The sequence below is a fragment of the Buceros rhinoceros genome, unplaced genomic scaffold, assembly GCF_000710305.1.
Source record: "Buceros rhinoceros silvestris isolate BGI_N320 unplaced genomic scaffold, ASM71030v1 scaffold2196, whole genome shotgun sequence".
NCBI classification, from domain to species: domain Eukaryota; kingdom Metazoa; phylum Chordata; class Aves; order Bucerotiformes; family Bucerotidae; genus Buceros; species Buceros rhinoceros.
In genome coordinates this window covers 46,606-56,428 of record NW_010415581.1, presented here as the reverse complement: position 1 = coordinate 56,428, position 9,823 = coordinate 46,606, and the positions used below count along the sequence as shown (strand labels likewise).

Sequence of the window (9,823 nt, the reverse complement as noted above, 5' to 3'; positions counted from 1 at the left end):
TTATGCACACACGCGCCGAGACGGCGGGGGGGGGGGGGGGGGGGGAAGAACCACCCAAACCCTCACCCTTTGTCTGTTCTAGATGGAACTTAAAGTTAGTTGCCAGTGTTTCCAGCTGAGCTGAGGTCCTCAAAGTACTGGTCTGGGGCAGGCAAGAGGTCCCGCGGCACTCCAGCCATGGATTCCTGCTATCGTGCCTAGGCTCCCCACACAAATGCACCCTCTGAAAGTACAAGTCAGCTGGTGGTCAGCAGGTATCCGGCTCTGCCGGTGTGGTGGCATGACTCAGCTGTGCAGGAACTTTGATCTCCAAAGCATACGTTTCCTCCCAGGTACAGTGAGACAGTGAGTGAGTGTGCTCTGGTATACGTGTAAGTGCATCTGCAGGTGTTCACATGAGCATTGTGATGTGAATAAAGCTAATTATGCAGATGACCACACTGTCTCCAAAAAAGGATACGTTAGAGTGTCTACAATGGTGCTGTGAAGAATTTGTTCAGCCCTGCTGAATTATCTTGGCGGATGAGATGCGACAGCTCACTTCCTCTGAGCTGCGGGAAGGCGGGGATCGGCAGCCCTTGCCTGTGTGGAGAGGGCTCCTTTAATCTGCGGAAACTCGCCTGGTGCCATGGAGTAAACACACACTCTCCATCTCAGTTGAAGGCAGGCAGTTTGTTCCCATCTACCTGATTCATCAAAACTGAAAGCCAAACGCTGCTGCTCACACTGCCAGTGCTGGAGGGGCATCCTCAAGGCGCCGGGCTCTCGCACTGTGGTTCTGGAACACTGACCATAAGTGCATCTCTGTGCTGAATTTACTGTAAGCTCCAGAGCAGCAACCGAGACATCTAGCTTGGAAGGCTCTGTAAAGCTTCAGAGCATAGGCTGTGTGAGTAGTAACGCCTAAAAGTGACATTTGTAGTAAGAACGCAGTGTTGCAGGATCTGCTGGTCGTATGTTTTCCAGCCTGGGGTGGCCAGAAAATGTGTCTTGAAGCAGCCTAGGGAACGGGGGAGATGCAGTGGGAAGCCAGCTGAGCTGGGGTACGGCAGCGCCTGCAGTAATGATTGGTGGCGCTTAAGCGTCATTGGAAACACATTTTTGTCCCCGTTCCAAAACCTTGGCAGAGTTACAATGGCAGTGTGCCCCCGGAGCTGGCGGAGGGTGCCTGCAGATGTGCTAGGAGGGTTTCAGGGTTCGCTGGTCAGCTCTGTGCTCCTTGTGCAGGACCTGTTAACAGATGCTTGTCGTCCTGGGTGCCGCCTGCATCTCGATGCTGAGAGGCCTTGAGGCAAAGGCGCTGAATGTTTTTAGTCAGGTAATGAAAAAGGCAGCTCTAAAGTAGAGGCTTTTCTGGAGAGCCTGAGTGCTCGGGGGAGCCGAGCTTTACACCAGCCTTTGGAAGACAAGCCTGCTTTGAGCTGAGCTCTCCTTGAACATGGAGGGCGTTTTTATATCGTGACAGAGATTGTGAGCCGGGGCTGAACTGCTATTGGGATCTCCTGTACTGGGAGTGGGTAGGGTGGGAAGGGTGTGTGGGTGGTTCTGTTGGGTGCTGATAAGGTCTCCTGTCCTGCCCAGGAGTTCTTCTCCTTCCCTCTTCCCCACCCCAAATGAAAGCAGACAAGCCTTTCTACAAGCAGGCTTGGAAAAAATTACATCATGACATCCCCAGCCTGTCAGGAAGCTGGGAGGCTCTAAGAGCTTGCTAACTTTGCTAACAAAGTGCAGTTGTGGGGATGGCACCAGCCCCGGGGAGGAAGAGCCGTCCCATTCCTGTGGTGACCTTTTCCTGTCATCAGGGCAGCAGCCCTGCACCCGGCCTCTCTGGCCTCGGATGATGAGATGGGATATTCTCGCTCTCGATGCGAGGCTGTCTTGTGCAGGGGCTGTTTTCCCCAGGTCAAGGACCACTGCCCAGGTGTGCCCTTGAAGATGGGGTGCTGCAGGAAGCTCTGGGCATGTCTGTTGCTGCAGTAACCACAGTGCATCCACACAGACATTATTTAAGTGCTGTGGATATGAAATGGGCTGTTCTTTATCTCAGGTAACATGCTCGTAGCAGTGTGCTTGAGGTGATTCTGTCCCTGCTGGCTTTCCTCCCTGGCAATGCTGGACGGCTCACTGGAATGAGTTTATCTGTGGCACACTAAATGATCCCTGTGTCCGCTCTAGTAAAAATGCCAGTGTCAGTATTACTAATTCTGAAACTGAAGCTTGGAGGCGTTTCTGGCACAGGGAGTTGATGGCTGGTGGCGTGCTCCAGTGCTGTGGTGTGAGTGGGTGGTCCTGCCGTGGGGGCATGGGTGGAGGCGCTGCAGGCACGGGGAGTGGATGGGCAGTGGGGACTCGCACTGGTGGTCTGGTTATTGCATGCTGCAGCCCTTAATTCCAGCTTGCGGAGCTCAGGCACATGGTAAGCCTGACAGCAGGGCTTTGGAGGCCTCTGGTGTAAAATGTTGCGCTTCCTTCTGCTCTGATATGATTTCTGTCAGGAAAGCTTTCCCTAATAGATTGTAAGGGAGCATCTTCTCGCCACGGACCAGTTAGCAGCTCAGCCAGAAAGAGTGGGGAAAGACATAACAGCAGGGACTGTTTAGTTGTCACTAGGAGACACTACTTACGTGATGCAGACTCTTACCTTGGAACCTGTAATTAAAACCCAGCACGGCTTAATCACCTCATAACTGTCTATTGTTTATCTCAGACTGGATGTGAAACCAGCAGTGAGCAGTTAAGTGGCAGACACATCATAATCCTCTAAGATTAGTAAAAAATTACATTAAAAAATCCAATCCAAGTCTGAGTAAAAACCAGATGTTAACTGTCCAGAGGCCAAACACCATTCAAGGTCTGCAGTTACAGTATTATCTGTTCAGCACGTACCGCCCTATTGTGAAACCATGTAAACATTAACCACTTTGCCTGAGCACCGGGTTAAAGGGAACACCCCGGTGCTCACTGTTCTTGATCACTATTCTGTATCATCTGTTCTGAAAGTCAGGAGATGTTTTTGTATTGGCTAGGTGGCGGTGGGTTGCTGCTGCGGTCTCTGTAGCTGAGGAGGAGCCGGTAAGGCATGCCCTGTGCACGTTGGGCATGGTGAGGCTCAGCGTGGAGGACTTGTTAACACTCTATATTGGAACTGGAGAAGGGAATGACAGTACTAAATGCATTTCCTTTGGTAGCTAGGACTCAGTGAAACCCTAGTGCAGTTATTCTGGTATGCAAGTGAGTTTGTACCGCTATAGTTGTCTTTATTCCAGCACCTGCTCCAGGAGCTGGAGATCAGACCAAAGCTTCCAGGTGGCTTGTAGCTTCTATTGACTAAAAAGGGGTTTCTGTAACAGTTTTCACTGAAATGGAGGAAAGAACAGAAAAATGTTGTGCTATAATGTGCTGCTGTGAATAAAAGGGTCAGGCTGAGGGCATCTCAAATCACTGCAGAAGAGCCCTGGTTTGGGTGAGCTGGGACAGACTGGAGCTGTTGCAAGTGTAATACAACCTGAGTAGCAACTACAAGCTCAAGGGGAGTGCATCCAAAAACCCCCCAAAAGTAAAACCAAAGTAAATTACAGGAGAATGTATAAAACTGTAGATGTCACTTCATAAGGCCAAACTGATTCTGAAAAATATCCTGCCCCTTCAGACAGCTTCCTACAACTCTCTGATCTCGATACCCAGCAGCGTTAAACCCAGCTGTGTGGTGTCTTGCAGCAGAGCTGCCCTGTGGCTGCTGGGGTGATAAACTTTTGCTAGGCTACAGTGTGACATCAAAAAGCCAGAGCTGGCTTTTCTTTAATGCTGAATTTGTGAAGGGATGACTCTTCGTGCCAGCAAGAAGTGTGATGGGGCAAACGATGCCCAGCCTCTAGTCCCTGCTTTGCCATTTGTGCCCATGTGGTGATACAACTGGGTTTTGTTGCAATTCCAAACTCTGGCTTCCGTGGACTTCGTGTAGCGCGCTTTTGCCACGCTTTAAATACAAACTGTTGATGTGTGCGGAGAGGCACGTTTCTGTATATAAATGCTGTTCCCTAGAGAACATTTTTAGGTTTGCCCAGTGGTATTTCACCCCGCTTGGGCTGCTGTTCTTGTGAACTTCATCACATGGTGTTTGGCCTCTTTCATAAGATACAAATGCCTTTAAAAATACCAGGTAGCACTTATCCAAATGCAAAATACCGGAGATCTTAAACTGCCAGTTATCCTAAGCTTAACATTGTAAAACTTCAAGGGCAAGTCCACCACCCGTAGAGCACCGAGCTTTCAGGACAGCTGGAGAGCACCAAGTCCTTGGACTCTTCTCTTTCCTCCTGTCTAATGCAGGGCATGAAAAACGGTGTCTCTGCCTGAGCAAGTGCCTGCAGTGACTTGGTTCACTTCTCTTGTCTTTGATTACCTGAGCGTGAACGCAGGCAGAGTACTTTAAAAACATGCGTCTTTCCTTTATGGGGGAGAGTAATCAGTTGTATGTCTTTTGTCTTCCAGATAGTAAAGCCATAGTTGATGGGAACTTGAAGTTGATCCTTGGCCTGATATGGACCCTTATCCTCCACTACTCCATTTCCATGCCAGTGTGGGAGGATGAGGGTGATGATGATGCGAAGAAGCAGACCCCTAAGCAGAGACTGCTGGGCTGGATCCAGAACAAAATTCCTTACTTGCCAATCACAAACTTCAACCAAAACTGGCAGGATGGCAAAGCACTGGGGGCTCTTGTTGACAGCTGTGCTCCAGGTAAGTCCTTTGCTCTGACGATCGGTGTTTTCCTCGTTTGCTGTCCTCATGGCTGCACTGCTCTTCCTATGGGAGGAGGTTTTCACTGCCGAGCTGGAGACGGGAGCGAGGCTGTCAAGAAAACCCAGTTCCAAAGAGGCCAGCTATGGGAAGCAGCAAGCTGTAAATGACTTGGCCAAGAGAAACACTGGCCTAAAGCAGAATGTGTGATTGCATTATTGGAGGCGCCACGTCTGAGCTTTGTATTGGGTGCAAGGGACAAAGGCACGAATGCTGGCTCCTAAATGAAGGAAGACTTGTTCCCACAGCAAGTGCCAACAAACTTTCAACTTCAGGGCGCAGCAGGAGGCTTCGTGAGTTCTGAAATAGGGTTGCAGAGGGAGCACAGAGCAGCCAGAAGCTGCACACTACCTGAAGCTTCAGTGTTTATCAAGCTGAGGCTGTGATACTTCAGGCGAGTAATGTGCTAAAGTGTGAAAAAGACACAGTTTCCTCAGCTTCTTGTAAAACTGCCTTGCTGGTGCGATTGCTGGTGTTCATCTAATGCAATCTGGGGTGCTATGGCAAGCAGCTGAAATTGCCTTTTCCAGATTTGCTGCAGGAGAGCCAGTGAAACACAAAGGATGGCTAGATGTATTCATGCTGGATTTGGAGGGCGTCTTGTCCAGCTTAAATTTAAAGCAGTGCAGTTGTGTGGCTGTCTGAAAAGCTATACGCTTTTCCTGTTGGCAGGCAAGGTGGGTTGAAGTCTGTCTGAAGTGGCTGTTAGTGTCTGTGCCGTAAGGCACTGTGGAGATGCCAGGTGTCTCAGAAGCACTTCAGTGATCAGCATGTGCTCATCTTGGTCACTCCTGCAGAGCTCTGAATGTCTTGCTGTATAGCGGCATAATACGAGTGGCTTTGGAGTTTGTGCTTAGTTTCTTCAGCTCGAAAAGCAACTTTGTAGGTAACACCTCAAAACTGAAATGTGCTTGCAGGCCTGTGCCCTGACTGGGAGACCTGGGACCCGAAGAAGCCTGTTGACAACGCTCGGGAGGCCATGCAGCAGGCGGATGACTGGCTGGGTGTGCCGCAGGTAAGGCTGCAGGCTGCCTGCGGGAGGAACAGCGGTTGGCTTTATACTCGCAAGCAGCTTGAACCAGATCGAGGAGAGTAGGTGAAGTTACTTGGACACTTCCAGAAGTTACAGTTTACTTCTGTGCAATTGTCTGAGAAAGCCGAGCATTTCATTGTAATTTGCCCTATGTTTCAGAGCTCTGGTTGTAAGATTTTGTGTAGGTGTCTCTGCTGAAGTCAGATGGTGTTGCAGCATGTAGGACAGGGGGAAAAGTGTGTGTCCAGTGGTGCCTGCTCCCTTGGTCCATGCACTGAGTTTGTTTTGCTGCACTGAATTGCACAGAAGAAAAACTCCCTGGCTTAGGAGATCACCTGCCAAGATGACTTTCAGACAGAGTGGTGTGTTTGCAAACCAGATTGGTTTTACACTGATAAAGTGTAAAAATAATTGGACATAATTGCTGAAGTCTCTGAAGCTGTCGGAGCAGCTTGTGTTGTGGGAGTGGGAGGAGAGACTGGTTGCAAGTTTTCAGTTTGCGAGCACTGCAGTTGGGGGCTGTAGCACACGGGATTATGAATTACTGATTCTTTCAGTTTCAGTTATCCCCGTGTTGCTTTTCATGAGGTAACGTAGCTACCGTGGTCTTGCCTTGCTCCTGCTTACTTTGTCAGAGTCTCCTGAGAATTCCTTAAAACCAAGGCACAAAAGCCTCCAAAGCATGTTTAGCCCATAATGAGCAACTCGATTGTCCTGCCGTGACATAATCAGCGTTGTTGTGTGTATTGAAGGGAAAATAAATGCAAGAAATCTCATTAGAATGCAGGAGTTTTGAAATATAAGACACTGTTGTAGCTCTGTTTCTGTGGTGACATGTGGTAACCAAGCACTAGTACAATATATTTATTGCGCTGTCTTTCAGGTTATTACCCCTGAAGAAATTATCCACCCTGATGTGGATGAACACTCTGTAATGACTTACCTGTCCCAGTTCCCCAAAGCCAAGCTGAAGCCAGGAGCTCCTTTAAAACCCAAACTGAATCCAAAGAAAGCAAGGGCTTATGGCAGAGGTAAGGACTCGGTGAGCTTAAGCTGCACAGAGCATTTAACTCTTCAGAAAGCTGGGTGGGGTTTTTTTTGCTTATGTTGAACTCCAGACCTACTGTAACTGACTTCAAAGTTCCACTTGTATACTCTTGGTGTGGTGCCTAGTTTCAGAAATATGTGGATATAGTCCAAAAGACACTCCTAGTTCTAACATGTGAATTCCCCAGTCTCTGAACCTGTTCTGCAAGCTGCCAGCCTTGCAGTCCCCAACTGGAAGAAGCAGCTTGATACGGGGCTAAAACACCCTTGGTGTGGAATTTCAGCTAGCAGTATTGCTGTGATCAAGCAGAGAGCGCGGCTTGTGATAAAGGTCTCCTGTAAAGAGGAGAAACCTCTCTCCAACCCTGGGTGTCTCCTGGTGGAGGCAGAGCCTCTAGTTTCCCAGCTTGGTGGCAGTTGTGTTATTTGGGTCAGTTAATCCTAAGTCTGGGATTTGAATGGATCGGTGGGTGTGGATTCTTTGTTTGCCTGGGGTTGGTAACCCTTCAAACATTAAATAGTGCCGAGCTTTTGTGGTAAAGGCTGTGTTTTCTAGACGGGAGGACCTGTCCATAGATATTTACACAACTGTAGATCTTCATAGGCATTTGTATTCTTAACTTACCTTTTAAATGGATAATTCCTGTAACTTCCAATGTGGTTCTACTCTGCCCTGAAGTACAATCACAACTAAATGAATAACAGATTTTTTTTACCTTTAATGTGCTTGGCGCGTAGCGAGACATCACTGATGCAATGCACTTTGTTCTTCAGTCCATGTTTTTTAAGATCTGGGGCCAGCTGTGGTCTTCTGAGATTTTCAGAACTGGGTGTACAACAGTGTAATGGAAAGAAACAAAACTTTTTCCGTATTTTTTTCTGATTTTCTTGGGTTTTTTAACCTGATTTTTCTACTGAAACTTCACTAGTGGAATGAATGGACATCTCTGCACTGCCAAGCAGTCACTATAGTCCAAGTGAGTTTACTTTTACCCGACTTGTGGTTTGTGTCCTTCACTAATGCCTTCCACAGCAAACCACGATACGCACACGTCAGATCCCAAATATACAGACTGCCTGTACGGCAGATACTGTGTACGTGACTGATCAGTCTGCCTCAGTCCTCCCAGTCGGGCTTTATCATGTTGCCGTTCTTTCAAAACCAGGAATTATTTTGTTGTCTGCTTTTGTGCATGCACTGTTCTGGAGTCGTTGTAATGGAAATTACAAAGGGTAAGCGGCTCTGCTCGAAAAACTGATGTTTTCCCGAAGTTAATTGCCAAAACATAGTCACTAAATATAATTGAAAATTCTGCTGCTAACGTATGTCAGAACCAAGGTGACTCCAGCAGGAAGGGGCTCACTGCTAAATTGGGGAGAGTCTTTTGGACAAATGAGTAACAGGTTTTCATGCTTTCAGGAGAAGGTGATTGTCAGGTGTGAAGTTGGTCAGTCTTAGCTTTTTCAATTGTTTTCCCATGTACTACGGTAAGTTACTCATAACATCCCTACGTGAACCCTAGTTAATAGCCCCTCACCCTGGCCGCTGCTCCTGGGGAAGTTGTGCGTGGACCTGGCGTGAGGGGAGCCTGCAGAGGCGCGCTACAGAACGGTGCGGATTATCGCTGACACACACCGAGTTCTCATCTACCCAGCCAAAGCAGACTGCGAAGAGAATAATCTAGAAGATTAAACGTAGGCTAAGAAAGTGCTGTGACTAGCACTGTCCTGGCCAAAGCTGTCTTCTAAGGATAAGCAATACTTCTCCCTGTGCTTGCAGAAAGAGGGATACCTAATTGAATACCATGTCCTGCTGCTTGTGCGGTGGATACGCAGAGTGGATTTACAGCTCTCTAAGCTAGATGATAATCTAGGGCTTAGTTAGAAAGAATGAACATGTCAATTGTTAACACCTTATCAGAATGCTCAGATTTCCTACTGAAAACATGATCTTCCTTGCATTGCTCTCAAGTTATTGTTTTCTGAAGATAAACAAGTTCAGGAATTCTGTTGTTCACAACCACTTCCTTTATAATCCATCAGACGTTGCACTTTCCACTAATTGTGCTCTGGAGCAGTAGTGCCCACAGTTTTGTGAATAAGCCAAGGAGTAGTTCCCTTGGACGGAAGGGTATATATGTCTGGACTAGTCTGGAACCAGAAACTTGGGGAAGTTCTTCCACCCACTCAGTCTGACACCACCATGACAGGTGTCGTGACCTGGGGCTATGTACAGGGAGATGACGAAACCCTGCTGGTAAGTGCGTGCTGTAGCAGGCCCTGTGCTGAGGAATAAGGAAACTTCTGACGAAGAGTGGAGTGGAAGTGGCACTGAATTGCGGGATTTTCGTGGTTTAAAGAGGTTTCTGCGTGACACTTCTATAGTGCTCGCTCTGGCAAAGTAGCTTGAGCAGCTTTCAAAGAATAATAAATCTGAATGGTATCTGCACAGCTGAGTTCTGAAAATGGAGTAAAATTTGATGGTGTAGGTAAGAACCGTCATGCTTAAAATCTTCTTTCACCCTTGGCTGTAGGATAATGCCTTTACCAAAGGAGTTCTCCAGAATTTCTTTCCCTTCCTGCCTTTCTTTTCCTCCCTCCCTTTCTTTCCTGTGGCGCAACACCATTGCCTCCAAGCCACCTTTTGGGTTTTGTAGCAACAGCTGACGTGCTGCTCTGCCTGTCTGACAGGGATCGAGCCTCACGGGAACATGGTGAAGCAGCCTGCCATCTTCACGGTAGACACCATCAGTGCTGGGCAGGGAGACCTGATGGTCTTCGTAGAGGATCCAGAGGGAAACAGAGAGGAGGTGTGTATGTGAAATGTTTTGTGTGGAAAAATAAAGCTGGTCTGAACGCTGGATTTTTTTGCAGTAACCATCTTTCACAAGTGAGGTCTTAACAGATAAGCGATCCTAAAAAGTTGCAAAGTACCATCTATCG

General features: G+C 48.0%; 1 protein-coding gene across 1 annotated transcript in view; it reads left to right on the top strand.

Annotated features, from left to right (window-relative positions):
* The first annotated feature begins 4,436 nt into the window (after positions 1–4,436).
* Positions 4,437–9,823, top strand: part of FLNB (filamin B, beta) — a 47,070-nt gene continuing 41,683 nt past the window's right edge. Inside the window, exons 1-4 of the mRNA XM_010137449.1 lie at positions 4,437–4,740; positions 5,718–5,815; positions 6,717–6,864; positions 9,572–9,690. Of these exons, the coding sequence (XP_010135751.1) occupies positions 4,437–4,740; positions 5,718–5,815; positions 6,717–6,864; positions 9,572–9,690 (669 nt within the window). The remainder of the gene's footprint in view (positions 4,741–5,717; positions 5,816–6,716; positions 6,865–9,571; positions 9,691–9,823) is intronic.